Source organism: Corvus kubaryi, unplaced genomic scaffold (assembly GCF_017639235.1).
Source record: "Corvus kubaryi isolate FWS band 111438036 unplaced genomic scaffold, C.kubaryi_AGA036_p1.0 66, whole genome shotgun sequence".
Taxonomy (NCBI): domain Eukaryota; kingdom Metazoa; phylum Chordata; class Aves; order Passeriformes; family Corvidae; genus Corvus; species Corvus kubaryi.
Genome location: NW_024582054.1, coordinates 30,984,230 through 31,001,464, shown reverse-complemented (window position 1 = coordinate 31,001,464; position 17,235 = coordinate 30,984,230). Strand labels below are relative to the sequence as shown.

Genomic DNA, 17,235 nt, shown 5'->3' with positions numbered 1-17,235 from the left:
GATCTGAAGTAATATGGTAATGTGTTTAAATCCTTTAATATCAGGGGAACATAACATTTCAAGCTGTTCTCAAAAGGCTGCCAAAACCAAGTCTGACACTATGTGAAACATCTTAAAGAAAAATTTCAACAAACAGGAATTCAGCAAATAGGAATATATCTACCCAATAAAAGCCCCTGACATGGCTTTCTAGCATGCCAATGTCATGGGAGCCACAAATAAATACTGACTAGTCCTAACTAGCAGGTGGAAATAGATTTTAATAGTATCTAACTAATTATGGTATAAATTTGGTTTGAGATACAAATAGGTTCAATATGAGGTATAAGATTTATTGGTTTTAATTTAGTATTTTAGAATTCCAACAAAACCCCCTCAAGTCAGCAGAAAGTCTCATTCTTGCTTAAATAGGGTTTAGATCAAATCCCTGGCAAGCACAGGCATTCCCAGTTGCCATCACCTTTCATGATGAATCATTAGAAGCCAAGTTTCTACTTCAGATTGCTTTTCTAACTCAAAATTCAAAGCCCTTACATGACATGCAAACAGAAATATTTACACAAGATGTGTATAAATATAAAGTTTATTCAGTATAGTGTTTAGAAAAATAAGTTCACATCATCTCAGAATACAAATAAAACACTTAATTGTCCAGGCACAAACCCCTATTACAGTACAACAAACATACATACTTTAGATCTCTTTGGTTGGGTAACTAAGCACAGATATGTTTGATGACACACTGGGGCAGCATCACCTAACAGTGCAGTAAAGTCTTCTTGATTATTCCCTCCTCTAATGCGTACATTCCACTTAAATTTCATATTTGTTGTAAGGCACAATAAAACCCATATTGGAGAAATAACTGGTTAGTTCTGGACAAACAGTACATGCAGCAAAAGAACAAACACCCTCTGAATGTGAATCCTGAAAGCCAGAAGATTCACCCCCTCCTTGAGTTCAGAAATTTAAGAAGCAAGTTTTAAATTATATGAAACATACAACTAAGGCATAAAATATCCTTCAAGATAATAACTGCTAGGAGATAAAGGAAGACTTCAGGTATCCTTGCTTTTAAAAAGAACATTATTTTTGTTTTCAGAATGATAAAATTACTATTCTTTTTGATGATTTGACATTCTTCTCGACCACAAGCACTGGGCAGTTTATGCCCCCAGAGCCCTGCACACGTATTTCACATGATACTGGAGGGACGCACCCTCTTGTTCATCTGCCCTTGCTACAAAGTGCACAGACACTGGAAATCTATGTATGTGAAAAGCTCCCGTGCACACAGGGCCAAATTCCACCCTGATTTATTTAACTGAAAATCGTGACTGAGGTGATGTTACAGGATTTGAAGTCGAACCTGTCCATTATTGACATCAATCTCAGACAGAGTAATAACAACAGTTCCCAGCCTCACTTCTGGGTAAAGTCACTTTCTGAATGAGTCTTCCTGTATCCACAGGTAGGGGAAAGCAGTAAATGGGAAGAGGTATATCCTTTGATAGACTGTGACTGTTTGGTTCTACCCAAGTGTCAGCCTTGTGCTCTGGTTTGTGCTGCCACCGTGTACGGGGCCAAATCCGTCCCTGACCTAACACCAGTGAAATGAATGGACCATATTCCCAGCTGGCATGAAAGGACATGAAAGTCCATGGAAACGTGCTAGTTTAGCCCAGCTGAGGACCTGGCCAATAGGTGTGTGAGATTTATGTTGCTGAAATGTCCTTGCAGGTAAGACCACAGGGCAAATGCTGCAAATTGTCCACACAGAGCATTCAATCTAATCTATTTCTGGTTTCCTGCAAAACTCTGGGTGAAACAGAGGCAGCTTTAATCAAAAGTAGTAAAGAAGAGAGGGGTTTTCAACATCATGCTTTGTAAGAATTTGCTTGAACTTCAGGCGTATTTTTCAAAGCTGAGTCTGGGACCAGAAAAGCAGTAGAATTTGGCAATATTTTCTGTAAGATTTTCAGTGGACTTAGAAGTTACAAACATATGTGAAGTTGAAATGATCCTTTATTCTCATCCATAACAGAGAGGGAGGGAAGAGAAGGAATGTCAGAAGAATGCCAGGTAGACATACCTTCCATTTAAACAACAGAATGTGATAATAAGGGCTGTCTGTGGGGCTTGGACACTCACTGCCTTCCCGTGCATGGGAGACCAGCATCCAAATCCCCTAAACACCATGTAAAAATCCTTGGTTTGGGAATCAGTGGAACAATGCCTTATTTACAGCAGCCAAAGATCTGGCCCTGGACACTTTTCAGGGCTTTGAGTACTGTCTATTGAGAGCAGTTAGCCTGCCTGCCTGAGGGCCACAAAATAAAAACTTACCCTTGAAGGAGTAAAACTACTTATTTAAATTTCTATTTTAAACACACTGTACCGTGCAATGAGTCTTTATATTGTGCATATGTACCTGCAGAAAACATGAGATTATAACTACATTATCTGGAGGGAATGACACTTATTTTCAATGGGAGAAAGAAAGAAAGAGTAAAAGATAATAAGAAGTTACTCGATATCTGGAAGACTAGAATAGATTAATCTTACTTTGTCCCAAAACACTGCTTTTATGTACATCCTCCACTCCCACTGAAGAGTGGGAGGTCTCCTATTAGAAGTACCAGACACTCCAAGAAACGTGACACTGTAACAACATACACAGTTTTCACATCAACTGTGCTGCAAAGCCATGGAATTCAGAGCCTCAGCAACACAACCAATGCAAAGAAGGAAAAATTAAAAGTAAAGTAACAGGTACTGTTGTAACACCATAGTCTTTTCAGTTATGAGACATGACCACACCAACAACTGCTCTGAAATATTCCCTAGCTTGCCTCCAAATATAGTCTGAGCTTCACAGACCAAATGTTAATCCACCATCAACTCCTTCAGAGCCAAGTACACATTCTCCATTAAAATGACAGCGATACAGGGTATTTCTAATTTTCCAAACGGCTGAATGATTTCATGCAAAGCATATACAGCTACTGCTACTGTCATCACCATCTTAGTCACATGGGTGAAGAAGAGGTGGGAAACAGATTGCTTATGCTGGGGCCCAGCAAACAGATAAACAAGCAGAGCGGATAGGAGAACTCTGGACTATCCGATTCCCTGCACACGCGGAGCTCCCGGGAACATCAGGGAAAGTTGTGCCAGGGGAACATAGAGCTCCATGTCCTGCTTGTGATAATCTCTGCTTTAAAGCACTTGCCTCAAACACCCTGTTTGCCTGGGAGCATGTGGGGACAGCCAACTGCTGACGGGCTGCTCCTGCCTGCAGAGCATTAGCAACTCCGTACAGCTGCTAGTGCTCCCCTTGCACACTCGTTCTTCCCTTTCCCTGCACTTTTCCCTGCAGCCCTGGAGACTCTGGCTCACAGCGTGGACTCCAGTGCTCACTGACAGAGCTCAGCTTCAAGGTTCCATAGAAAGCCTTGCAAAATACGCAATATAGTGCAAAACTACGAGAATGCCAATGCCGCGCTCACGGCACACGGAAAAACCTTCATTCCCCAAAAGCTTTCCATGGAACCAGCTAAAGCCAAGACAAACACACTGGGATATGCCACCTCAATTATCTTTCCTTTCCTTTTTTTTTTGTCCTTTACAAGTGATCTTGTTTTGTCCTGAGCCTGATTCAGAGCCCACAGAAGCTTACGAGAACATTTCCTGTTGCCTTCCAAAGGCTTCAGACCAGGCCCCTGATGAGGATGAACACATGCTTTAGTTACTGTATATATTCACATTAGGATAAAATACAACAAAACCAAACCCACAAAGATTAACAGCATGTCATTTTTGTACATCTGAATTATTATTATTATTTTAAAGCTTAAAGGATGTGCTTTTCCATGCTACAAAAACTCCTCTGGAGGAAAGGTTAAGATCTGTTCCACCTGCCCAGTGCCCACCTGCTTCTGCTGTCCCCAGGGAGAAAGGTGTGGAGACCCATCCCCAGCCAGGAAGGGACCACAGCCGCTCCCAGAGCCCTTTGGGCAGCTGCAGTTCCCACCATCAGCCCCCAGGCTGCTTGTCCTGGGAGGATATATATAAATACACACTCAACTGCCCTCCTGAATGGGGACCTTGCTCTACCAGCAGCTGAAGCCCTCCCACACGGGCTGTTTGGCCAATAGGCCAGTGTAAACATGGGGTTCCCTTCCCTGGCCTGCCCATCCAACCTTTCCTGCTCATCTGCCTGAGGCCAGAGCCAAGTGCTTTCCCTCGGCACAAGGGCACTGCCCGCGGTCCCTCTGCAGAGTCCTCCTGTCCTGCTGACGTGGTGCAGGAGGACCCATCCCTGGCTCTCTGCACTGCCAGGAAATGTCACCCACGATGTCCAAAAGACTCTTAAAACTCTTCTTACTCGTGCAAGCAGGGGCACCCAAGTCAGTGGGTCTACTTGCAGAAGTAAGGCATCAGGATTTGGCCCTGAGGACGGATATTTGCAAATCAGTGTTTTTATTCCTCCTGCCACTGTGCTTTAGTAACAAAGATAAGGCCACTAGGAAGAAAGGCACATGGAATTCTGTAAAAAATACACAAAAGGGTTCAACTAATTCGCAAATTACTAACAAAACAAACAAAAAAACCCCTGAACACAAAGACAAAGGGGGTAGAAACAGTGACCTCCTGGGTTTGTGAGACTGGGAATTAATTTTCTAGTTTCAGTGTGATTAACATTTTACTTTTACAGTCTATTGCTTGAAAAAAACTACAAAAAAGTAAAACCTTGTCAGAAATAACTACGCTTACTTCCTGCTCAAACAATAAAATAAATTAAACAACCAGAAAACGTTTTCCTTTTCAATGCATTGTGTCTAAAGTGAAAGGGAATATAAACCATAAATAAAATCCATTGTACTAATTAAAAAAAAAAGTCTCCTTTATAGGAACTGAAACAATATTTACATTCATACTGGATAGAAAGCTTCTGAATTGCATAATTAGAGTTTCAAATGATGCTTTTTCTGGTGCACTGACAAAATGTTAGCTGTAGCATTTAGAAACCTGTACATGATTGATGTGAGATTTTTGGTTTGAATGCAAGTCTGTTGGAAAAAAAGCAAACATACCAGTAACAATATTATGGTTTCATTTTGTTTCTTAACCTCAAACAACATAAAAGTAGCCGGAGAGGTATCGTCTAGAGTTCCTTAGAAATCTTTCAATGCCCGTGGACTGGAAGTAAACAGAAAAAAAATGACTGCATTGTTTTTATGATTTTGGAGTGAGATTTTTGTTTTCTGTCTGAAGTTAGGAGTGTATACTTACTGTTAAGAGTATGTTGTACTATGGAGAGTCTAGTTACATTTTCAGGGTAGTATCTGGTAGCCAAACCTGTACCCATTCCTCAGTACTTGCCCTGGCCATTTCCTTTCTCCTTTAATCTGCTTAAAAGAGAATACTGCATGCAAACCAAGTGTAGCAACCTAATTCCATTGCCGGAGATTCCTCTGTACATCGATTCAGACCATTTAAATGTTCTTCTGGTTTCTTTAAATGAAAAAAAAAACAAACCACCAAACAAAAAAAAAAACCCCTACAAACACCTCACTCAGTGTTTGTTAGGGCCTCAATAGGAGACTTATCTATTAAAAACAGAAAGCAAGAAAAAAAAGAAGTTACAAGTCTTGCATAACTTCATCCATCTGAACTGTCTGCAGTTTGGCAAGTTCTTTTTTGTCCGTTTCCAGTTCTTCACATACCGAGTCAACCATGTTACTCATAACATACTTAGATTTGGAATCCAGCATCAGTAAATTGCCAGTTGATTTACTCTCAGAATTAGGTAAGAAATTCTCTTTGACATCGGGTACGGCTTGCAGAACTAACCTGTGCTCTCTGCCAAAATCCTGGTGCACTTGTGCAGGGGGGTGGCTGACACGGTCTCCACTTGTCGAAACTATTTCTCCAAGCACGGGCTGTGCTGTGGAAATGGACAACAGATCCTGACTGGTGATGAGGGGACAGTTCTGCAGGGTTGCATAGTTAGTGTTGCTGATAGATATCACTGTAGAGGTACTGGTCACGGGCGATGACATGGACTGGCTCTCCGAGATACCAGAGCTCAGTTCTGCAGCATTTAAAAGAGTTGGTGGTGTGAGGGAAAAATTATGTGAGGGCGTTACATTCACTAATGAGGAGGCCAGGGACTGGAGTCCTGCGCTGGATATATTTTCAGAAGACATGTTGACATTCAGTTGCATGTTCTGACTGACTGGCATCAACTGAGAAAACACCAGGCTTCTTTCCAGTCCTTCTTGCTTGACAGATCCTACTGCCTGGCCTGAATTGGGAACTGTATAAACCACTGCACTCGGAGCGAGGGGGCTGAAGAAAACCTTTCCTTGCTGCACTGTTGAAGATTCAGTTGTAAAAGTTCCTCCATCAGATGTGCTGGGATTTACTGAAACATTACCTAGGCAAAGGGAAGCAAGAGAAAGGAAAACAGAGATTACAGTTGGTAGAGTGTTATGCAGTCCTGGTCTTTTTACCTTTGCAGTATACACACACACATACACACTAATATTCCATGCAACACTGAACATTTTTGTAGCAGGTGAGAGAAAACTTGGTGTAAAGAAATCAATGCTGTTAATAGAAATTACTTTTAGAAAGTTTAAAAAAAAAAGTTTCTGGTCTATTAGAGTACCTATCTTTCAGACTCTCATTAAGGGGCAAACAGTCCCCAGCCATGTGACTAAAATGAATGTGCTTTGGCCTTCACTAGTTGCCACCACTCAATTTCTATCTAAGAATAGAAGCATGAGAAGCTATTAAAGATAGTTCAGTGACAGACTACAGCTTGTGTGTGGGAACTGGAGACACGTCACATGAAATCCACTACTGCTGGGCAGAACCTGCCCGAGCCGACCTGCACAGAAAACACGAAAAACCGGTAATTTCTATTGGTTTAACTAGGTAATCCTCAAGCACTCAGCTCTATTCCCTTTCACCTGCTTTATCATGTTTTTCTCAAATCCTAACCCTACTGCATCCACCATGCTGTGAAAAGTCACCAGCACTGCCTGCCCTTGCTGAAAGCCATGGCACTGCTCGTGTGATGTTGTAGTGAGCCAAAGAAAGACGAGGTGGCCAGAGATGACCTGAAGTTGTTTCCACTGGACATGCTATGTCAGTTGTCATTATGGTAATTCCTAAAATAAGAAATACTGTCTCTTGGGACTGAGTCCCACTTGGAACACCTCTCTTTCTCAAAAGCAGTTTAATTATAAGACACTACAGTTGGACACAGCTGAATTTTTTAGAACAGCACTGAAGATTAATTTCTCACGAGGAATATTTTAGCTCCCTATTAATTTCAGGTAATCAATGATGATTTTTTTGGGAAGATGTTATGCATAAGGGTAAACTAGAATAATAAAGCCAGGCAACTTGAAGTTACCTGTCAGTATTATTTACTGGGGCTTACTCAAAATAGCCTGCAGCATGCTTCACTTGGAATAGGCAGCCAGCTATCCATCCAAGAAAACCAGAACTTCTCTCTGCACCAGAGATATGGTGGATCACTCTCCAGTGGGCAACCAGTATTTTTAACAATGGGGAAAATGGTCAGAGAAGAGCTTATTACAAATCTTAGGACTTTTAAATACAATAGTCCTACAATACTTAAAAGACAGAACTCTCTTTCTCACCTTTGCTGGCTGTTTATGCCTTGGAGCATGTAGATTAAGTGGCTTTAGTAATTACAGGTGGCATTTAGACTAAATGTCTTCTCTCTTTAATCTTGGTTAAACCATGTACCAACAGTGCCTGTGAGTGCCACATTTTAGGACCTTATAATTGTGCACCCATTTGAAATGTGGTTGCACAGCTTCAGTGTTCCTCCCCGTGCTTCAGCAAGAATAATTCACACCCTATACACATTAAATTCAAAGAAGCACACGAGCACAATTTGAATTTCATCATAGTATTCACAGCTCCTGAAACTAGAGAGAATCATTCCAATTTAATCATTTTCATAATCAAAGATACAGTGGCCAATGAGTAACAAAGATGTTCAATTGTGCTTTTTAACTGACCTGCTTCAAAAAAGCGATCCAGAACTAGGTTTGTGCTCCCTGGGATTCTTCCTGACCAGCTGCAAGATTCAGACTATGGTATGTTAAGACCAACTCTAAAGCAAACTTGGGGAGGAGCCTGCACACTTGGCACATGAACCTGTGATGACATATTTCCTTTGGACTGAGGGCAGTTTTATCCAAATAGCCTCACATTTTATATCTACGAGCTAGTGCTTACTTCTATTGTTTCCCTCAAGTTTAATCTTTCTTAATTATGGAACAGAAAATGTACAAGCAACTGCTTGGTCTTGTTGTGTCTACAGTAATTCAAAATGTATTTTTGAGAAATGCCTTCATTAAGAAAACAAAAAACCAAAACAACCACCACAAGAACAACAACGGTAACAATTTCCAGCTGCCATAATTTTCATTTTTATGAACATTCTCATTAAAAGAATTCAGTGGCAAATGGGGAATATTTTGAATTACTGAAACATGTAAAATTTACAGATATTTGTGAAGACTCGTATCACAGACTTCTGTGAACAGCATGAGATGAAAGGGGTGTAAATTACCAGACCTCCTTCCATGCTCTTAACAGAGCAGCTCAGCCTCATCTAACAGTCTGCCTGTGAGCATAACCCACTATAAAGGGAGGAAAACGGTATTATTTGATGTTCTGTGTGTGGCCATGGCTGAGATACAATGTTGATACCTGAGAAGAAAAGGACCACAGCTTCTAAAATGCTAAGTGTGCCTGATTCCAACTTTTTCTCATACCTCTTACTGCAAGAGGCAAAGTTTTTACCTTGTGAAGCTGCCACAGAAACAGGAGGCAGCTGCAGAGAAGAAAAACCAATGCTTCCGTTCAGCAGCTGGCCATTTGTTCCTGAATTGGGGATCTGGACAATGCCATACTGGTTTATTTGGACAGGAGCAGTAAAAGTAACTACAGAGCCTCCATCCTGGGAAGCAGCAGTTTCTACGCCTTCCCTTTTCACCTCTGAGCTCGGTATCAATCCTGGGAAAGTGACCGGGATGTTGCTAGGGCTGAAGGCTGCTGTGGCATTGGGGACTGAAGCCTGAAGGAGTTTGAAGTCTTTAACATCTTCTGACGATGATGACGACAGTATGTCAGTGATGGACACCCCATTGCTCACGACACTCGATGAAGTTTTGGGAGAATTTAAGGTAACAGTTTGTGAAGTGCCCACGCTGAGTCCATTGAGTATGACGCCATTGGGTCCCTGAAGAAACGAGCTACCATTGAGGAAGACAGGAGAGGTACTGGCAGGCATGAGGTTCCCATTCAACAAGACACCAGATGAGCTCAAGGCTATTTTAGTGTTTCCAAGCTGCTGCATGTAGACAGGCTCCATGTGGCTGGGAAGGCTGAGGCTGGTAACGCCGTCGGATGAGCTGGAGAGTGGATGGGGAGATAAATCCTCTCGCCCCTTACTGGATTCGTCTTCTGTGCTAGGGTTGCCATCTGACTCGCTATGGGAAGAGACGGAGAGATGACATTGCATTACCACAGCATGCCAGGATCTCTGAACCAAGGGGGACTTCTTGCTTTGACACAAGTACGTGAGAGTTTCCACAAATAATTTTTTTCTGTGTTTTTTTCTTTACAAGGCACTTTAAACGAATATTCAAGCCAAGGGAGGAGGTTTCTTAGAATAGAACACATCAAACCAAACACTCGCCGAGGAGAAACTTTACAGACTGGGTTACGAAGTTGTAAATAAATTCCTCCACCCCGGCGACCGAAGGGGACTGCCTGGGCCCCCCTCCGCCGGCCCGGGGTGTCCACACGTGTGAGACCGGCCGCGGCCATTTGGCAAAGCGCTGGGAGGTGAGGCAAGGCCGGGAAGCGCCGCCGGACTCTCCGGGCTCTGCCTGCCGCCCCCGGCCCGGGGGAAGGGGAAGACCCCGGCCCGCGCTGCCCCGGTGCCGGCGGAGGCACCTCCGGCAGTGCCCGGCGGCCGGGGGGAGGGACGGAGGGATGGGGGGCGGCCTTTGTGCCTCCGCCCGGGGCTGCGCCGGGTTTTTTTCGCTGACTGGTCCGCCCTCGGCTGCATTTTTCGGTCGCTCTCCCCTCCCTCCCCCCTCGCCCTTTGATGTATCCCGCGGAGAGGGGCCGCGGCGGCACAATCGCGCCCTTGGTTGAGAAATGCCTTGGGGCCCCCTCCGCCGGCCGCTTTCCCTCCTTCTCTCCCCGCTCCCTTCCTCCCCCTCCTCCCCGCGCTTTCTCCCCCCTTCCCGTCCCTTCCCGGAGGAAGGCGGGGGGCGGGAGCAGGGAGGTCACCTCCACCTGCCCGCGCCCCCATCGCCAGGCGGGGGGAGCCGAGCCCGAGCCGCGGGCGGAGCGGGGCCGGGGCCGCTCTCCCGCCCCGCAGTGCGGCCGGGAGCCCCGGGAACCGGCCCCGCTCCCCCGCTGAAACCCGAGCCCGGCCCGCTCCCGAGTCAGGTTTCAAAACAGAGGGAGCGCCGGGACCCCGCGCGTCCTCCGGCCGTCAATGATTAACTCTGTCAGGCGCGACAATTGAATAAAAACAAGGAGCGGGGGGAACAAACACCCCCGTCCCGTCCCTTCCCGGGAGTCCGCCCAGCGGCTCCCCCGTGCCCGGAGCTCCCCCGGGAGCGCGGGGCGGCGGGTCCGGGAAGTTTCCCTGCGCCGCCTCGCCCGCCCGGGCCGGGTGGGTGTGTTGGGAGCGAGGGAGCGGGGAGGAGGAAGGAGGGGAGGACGAGGCGTACCGAAGGTAAGCGCCATGTTTGCAGGGGAAGAAAGAGCCGGGAGAGGGAAAGGCAGGCGGGAGAGGGGGCGGGGAGGAAAAGTTTTCCCTCACCTTTTGGACTGGGTCTCGGAAGGGTTGCGGTCCCGCTGCCTGCGGTTCTTGAACCAGTTGCTGACCTGGGTGAGGGACAGCCCGGTGATCTTGGCCAGGTTGCGCTTCTCGGCGGGCGAGGGGTATCGGTTCTGCTTGTAGAGCTCCTTCAGCGCGTTGCGGGACTTCTCCTTGAAGCAGTAGACCGTCTCCTCGCCGTCCCAGATGGTCCTGGGCAGGGGGTATTTCCTTCGCAACCTGTACTTGTCCACCGCCCCCAAGGGTCTGCCCCGGGCTCGCTCCGCCTCGGTGTAGCGAGCCTTGTACCAGAGCTCCTGCAGCAGCGGGTGGTTGGAGGAGTCGAAGTTGTGGCTCTCCAGGATGCTATAGAGCTCGGCGTAGATGCCCTGGTGGAAAGCCACCAGCGCCCGGGCTTTCATCAGGCTCTCGTTGCCACGTAGCAGATCGCTCGGGGGCAAAGACCACAGGAACCTGGCCAGGCGGTCCAGGTTCCCACCTTGCTGCAGCGCCTCGCACACGCAGGCGACGTGATCCGGGGAGAAAGCCAGGGGGGTCTGCGAGGAGGAGGAGGAGGAGGAAGAAGATGATGAAGAGGAGGGAGAGGAGGCAGCGTGGTGATTCCTGGCCAGGAGTTCCGTATGGAGCAGTACCTGTTCCGCGGCTCCCTCCTCGCCAGCGGCGGCGGAGCCTGTGTGCTCCATGGGGAACGGGGCAGCGGCGGGAGGGGGCGGCGGCGCGGGCCCGTCGGGGGCTTCGGAGAGCATTTCCATCACATTTTCCTCCTTGATCTCTACGGCGATCACGATGTCGTCCGCGGCGGGGGAGGCAGAAGACATGTTTCGGTTTGTTTTTCTTTTTTTTTTTTTCTTTTTTTTCTCGTGTTTTTTTTTTTTTTTTTCTTCCTTCCCCCCCACCCCCCCGCGTTCCCTTCTCCTCCTCTCCCCCCTTCCTATCTCTCTCCTCCTCCTGCTCTAGCCGATCAGGTTTCCCCCGGCCCCGCAGTGACCATCCGGGATCGCTGCTGTATCCCGGCCGCGCTCCGCCGCTCCCCCCGCCGCGACTCCCGCACCCGCCGCAAGACTATGTGGCCCCGCCCACCGCTGCCCCGGCCGCGCCCGCCCATTGGCTGCGCCGCGCCGGGAGGGCGGGGCTACAGCGTCTCCAAGGCAACCGTCAATCAAGCGGCCGCGCTCCTCTCTCCGCTCCCCCCCCACCTGGAGCCCCCGGGAGGCGGCGGCTCCCGTCACCTGCGGCTTTTCCTGGAAGGGGAAGGGTTAAAACGCTCCCGGTGCTATCGTTACTGGGGGTGGGGGAGTTTTGTTGTGTTCACTTCTGGGCCCCTCACTTCAAGAAAGTCCTTGAAGTGCTGGAGCGAATCCAGAGAAGGGTAGCGGAGCTGGGAAAGGATCTGGAGGAGAAGTCCTATGGGGAGCGGTTGAGGGAGCTGGGGGTGTTTCGCCTGGAGAGGAGACTCAGGGGTGACTTTATCACTGTCTGCAATTCCCTGAAAGGAGTCTGTAGTCAGGTGGGGGTCGGGCTCTGCTCCTGGGCTACCAGCGACAGGATGAGAGGGCATAACCTTAAGCTGCGCCAGTGGAGGTCTAGGTTGGACATTAGGAGGAATGTCTTCACAGAAAGGGTGATTAAACATTGGAGTGGCCTCTCCAGGGAGGCGGTGGAGTTACCATCCCTGGAGGTGTTTAAGGAAAGACTGGACGTGGCACTTAGTGCCATGGTCTTGCGGTCAAGGTGGTCTTTCCCAAAGTGATTGATTCTGTGATTCCTGTTGGTTAGCCATGGGTGAGTGTCTCCCCTCTCCCCCTGTTACAGCCTGAGCTCTGCGGCCGGCTCACCGCCCAGCTCCGCCGCCGGGCAGGCGCTGCCGCCCCGGCTCGTTCCCGCTCGGGCCGGCGGTGCCGGGCGGTGTCGGGGCCGGGTCGCGTGCGGAACGCGCGGGGTGGCGCTGGGCGGCGGCGGGGCCTTTTGGCGGCGGCACAGGAAGGCGGAAGGCGCGGCGGGAGGAGGAGGAGGGAGAGCGGGAGGCGGCCATGGACGACCTGGGCTGCCCGCGGTGTAAGACCACCAAGTACCGCAACCCGTCCCTGAAGCTGATGGTGAACGTCTGCGGGCACACGCTGTGAGTGGCGCCGGGCCCCGGGGGGGAGCGGGCGCGGTGCGGAGTCCCGGCTGCTCTGCGGGGCGCCGGGCGGCGGGGCCTGGGGGAGGGGGTCGCTGCCGCGGCCGGCCCGGGGGTGGGGGCGACAGCGGCTCCGCCAAACCCGAGCAGCGTTTGCGAGGTGGCTCCGGGCTGCTCGTGCCGCCGTTTCCTCCCCCGGAGGGCCCGTGTCAGCCCGGGCTGGGTCCGGTGTGGGTTTGACGCGCTGCCCTCGCTGCCTTTTCTGCAGTGAAATTCCCGGGAGGGGAAGGGGAGAGGAACCCACGGGACACGGCGTGAGTTCGGGGCAGGCTCCTGTCCCACAGGGCCGCGAGGCTTCGTGGTGCCAAGCGGGTTACGCAGGGGAAAAATATATTTCCCGTGGAGTTACACATTTCTTATTTGTATTTAAAACTGTACTCGGGTAGTAAAGAAAGAAAAAGAAGTTTTTTGTTGTATCCTTTTAATGTGTTCATTCTGCTGAATGAAGAATGCTTTGCTGAAGTTTTGATGCTGGTTTAAATGCTGGGAAATCCTCTTGGGAACCTGTGCTGATGGTAGTCTTAAGTCATTCGTGGTTTTTTTCTTTTTTTTTTCCCCAAGTAAAGTCATGACTTTTTTTTTTTTTCCTTTTTTCTCCCAAAATGCAACACTTAGGTAGTACCCAGCACTGGCTCTTGCTGATTTAAGTCACAAATAGTCTGAACTCATTCCCTGTCAGATGTGGAGATCTTCCACACTAACCATCCTTAGTGGAAGTTTAAAGAGCTGTACTCTAAATTCTTTTTGGATGTATGCCATAAAAGTCCAATACTGCAATATTTTTTAACTTTTATTTTTTGTATTTTATTGTATTTTTATTTTAAATTTTTGTTTGTTGTGGCATTTTGTGTCTTTTCATCTTTCCTGTGATATGTGTATTTTTTAAGCTACATGTGGATTGCATTCAAAAGATGCAGCCTAAGAGCTTTTGCTTGCCTTGCTACATTGCTGTAAGGGAACAGGATGAAGGAAGTGAGTTACAGGAAAGGATTTATCTTATTGTCTTAGGAAAAAAGTGTTACTTTTCATTCTGCTCCCTGCTTCTGTTCTCTGGTCATGCAAGCACTTCTGTTGCCATGAAGATGTGGTGGTGTGGGAGAGGTGGCCTCAGGAGTGTCCCTGTGGTGGACAGCAGTGCTGTCTGTACAAGGGCAGCGTTAGCTGGAGTTCAAAAGGCAACAGCCCCGTTTAGGCAAAGCTGTGCGGGTTTAAAATGATGCCTCGATCTTGTATTCACCAAAGATCAAAGGACTTGATCCAAGTGGTCCCGATGCGCTTTCAGGCTCCTCCAGAGCCACTTCCAGCAGAGGACAGCATGTCTCAGTTTGCTCTCCTGCTTTGGTTCTCAGTTGTTTTGGTGTGGTTTTTTTGTTTTTTGGTTTTTTTTTTCGTAAGTGAGCTTTGCTTGAGAAAACTGTGTTTTCTGCTTTACTGGGTGCAGTTGCTGACACCGTGTCTGGGGTTGATGTTCTTGTCTTGCTTCTTGCATCTGCACAAGGGCTGCCTCTGCTTCCCCCAGCTCTTACTGTTTGCATCTCTGTTGCAGAGTAGAATCTCTGGGTTTCTTTGGTTTTGTTGTAATTAAGGACTCCCCATCTCGATGTGGTTTAAGTGTGCCACTTTTCCTCTGTATTTTCCTTCCAAGCGCTCCTTCAGGGTTGTGTATTTATTATTGTTTCCACACATTGTTACAAAACCTTCATGCTGGAAGTTGTTTCTTAGTAATGGTTAATAAATTGCCATAATGACTCATCTGGAAGGTGGAAGCTCAGATGACCCACCTGTGAATGAGGGGAAGTAATTGACACTTGTTCTCTCATAAATTCACCATATTTCAGTCACAAGGAAGGAATGTTTAATTAGCTCCCAAAGCAAATGAGCTAACCTAAGTTTCTGATGGAGATCTATCCTTAGGCAATCTGTTCTGATATTTTGCAGTTCTTACCATTGAAAATACTACTCCTAATTTCCAATCTAAATTTCTTTGCTATAATTGAAGCATTTAAGAATTCTACCATGAATTGTATACACTTGTGAGCTCTTTGTTACTTCTCTTCTGTAGGAATGTGTCGAATATTTTGAGGGCTTTTTCTTTGGTGTATTTCACTCTGAAGAAATCCCATTGCTTCAGTCTCCTCTCTTCAGTGATTTTTAAAAATTTATTTATTACATTTGGGGGCTATTCTCATTGGGGTTTTTTTAGGCCTTTTCCACTTGGTTTGCATTTTATTGGAGCTGGATGTGGTGTTCCATCTGAGTCCTTAGTACAACAGCCAGAGTAAAATGATTTCATGTTCTTTTCATACCTGCATTTCATCCAGGCAGCATGATGAGTCTTAATGTATTTATTTTTTTGCAGTGATACGTTTGATTTGAGCATAAGCCCCAGATATTTAGCACTTTACCACTCAGCATATCTGTGGGCAGAACAGAGTTTAAGCTTGCTTTCCATGTTGTGTTGTGCAGATGATTGTTATTATCTCTTTGCTCTGTTAAACAACTTGTTACTTCGGGTGACTTTTGCGCTTGCTTCAAGTGACTTTGGATTCTGAGACCCTCCATGCAAGTGTTTGAAACTGTCTGAGAATATTCTCTGTTAACATCCTGATATTTTCCATTGTGTGGTTTGTGGACAAAATGTTGTCTGGGAGATGCTGGAAATTGTTGCTTGTGACACTTAGAAATCCAGCTGAGGCAGAGCAAAATGTGAAGTTGCCTGCAGTAAGTTCATTGCTAAATAACCCTCTTCCCCGGTTACTTTCTGTAACAGTGGAGAATGCGAAAAGATTAGAGCCATGTGAATGGGCTTGCTACCAATTTTCTCTGTGACTGAAATGAAATCTTATCTCTGGGTGTGGTTTTCTAATCATCTCTGACTACTTCAGTATGTTCTGCTTTTGTTTAGATTATATGACTGTCAGTTTAAGAGTGTCAAAAGTCCAGTTAAACCAAAACTGTATTGCCTGTAGTTGCTGTTTTACTACCTACATTGTCAATGTGTCATTGAAGGGAATTATATTTCTTTGATACAATTTCTTTCTAAGAAATTGTGTGTTGAATCTCATCTGTTCTGTTATCTGGAATATGCCGGAGGTGGGCTTTTTTCTCAGATTATTTTGGCATCTTCCCAGGATCTGATGGTAAGCCTAAGTCTGGTCTGCCTTTCCCTGTGTATTTGTTTCCTGCTCTTAAGAGGCAGATGCTTTAGTCCTTCTTTAGGTTGCTGGAACTTAATGCAGACAGCAGAGATGATGCAAAATTGCTTTTGTCAGTTTTCAAAGGGTAAATATTACATCTACCAGATTTGAAAACCTTGAAGTACTCCTAATGCTGTAACCCCTGGATATAGTCCACGAGTTTATGGACTACACGTCCATTGTTTTATGGAAGCTCATCAAGCTGTCTGCAGAAGCACATTGCCTTTATGGTGCTTTTCGTTTGAAGTGTGCCGATAAATCTGCATGGAAAATTCAGAGCTGTGGCTTTGCTGGCTCGGGAGGTTTGGAGCAGTTGCTGTAATGCGTTTCCCAGTTCTAGCTTGGGCTCCTGCTCCTTCTGCTGTGCTATGAGTTACATTAGCCAGCTAATCCATCTTACTGAGTGGAGATTGATGCAGAAAATGCCCCAAGTGCTTTGGCATCATCTGTTAGAGATTTTCCCTCTCATTGAATAGTAGGTTAATGTGCTCCTGCTTCAGCTGTGCTTTCCTCCATTGCAGCCATTCTGAAGCAATATTTTCATTTTACCTTCAGTGTTGCCTCCTGGTAGTTTCTTTCCTAAAGCCCTGACCTTTCCTATTCTGTCAGGTGTGCTGTTCTGTTAATGAAGTGACCTCAGTGATGTAATTTGCACTTGTGCAAAATACCTTGAATTTTAAAATATTGAAGAGCCTGTACTTAGCTGAGATGATTTGTCAGTAAGCTTCAGATCTTTGTTTCATCTGGGTTTCAGAAAGCTTGTGGTTTTACCATGGGTTCATTTCATTCATTTTGTGACTCTGTTTTCCCTTCTGAAAGAACTGTGAGAGTTATCTTATGCCTTCTGTCAGCCAGACTGTTTCCACTTTCATGTTCTTAGGCAGTTCTTCCCTTCTCATTAGAAGGAAATTAGAAGAGCCGTTCCTTTTATCATGGTTTATTCC

General features: G+C 46.7%; 2 protein-coding genes across 4 annotated transcripts in view; one reads left to right on the top strand and one right to left on the bottom strand.

Annotated features, from left to right (window-relative positions):
- Positions 1-567: 567 nt before the first annotated feature.
- On the bottom strand, positions 568-11,757 carry SIX4 (SIX homeobox 4). Its single transcript, XM_042047657.1, has 3 exons — positions 10,898-11,757; positions 8,857-9,545; positions 568-6,442 (listed from the first exon to the last, which is right to left on the bottom strand). Exons 1-3 carry the CDS (start codon positions 11,731-11,733, stop codon positions 5,646-5,648), a joined length of 2,322 nt encoding a protein of 773 aa, XP_041903591.1. The 5' UTR covers positions 11,734-11,757; the 3' UTR covers positions 568-5,645.
- Positions 11,666-17,235, top strand: part of MNAT1 (MNAT1 component of CDK activating kinase) — a 119,213-nt gene continuing 113,643 nt past the window's right edge. Inside the window, exon 1 of one of the 3 annotated variants that reach the window (XM_042047666.1) lies at positions 11,666-11,739. In XM_042047666.1, coding sequence (XP_041903600.1) covers positions 11,702-11,739 — 38 coding nt within the window. In that variant the 5' untranslated portion in view covers positions 11,666-11,701. Of the gene's footprint in view, positions 11,740-12,899; positions 13,035-17,235 lie in introns of those variants that run through there. The other 2 variants (XR_006019340.1, XM_042047665.1) reach the window with 2 other exon arrangements.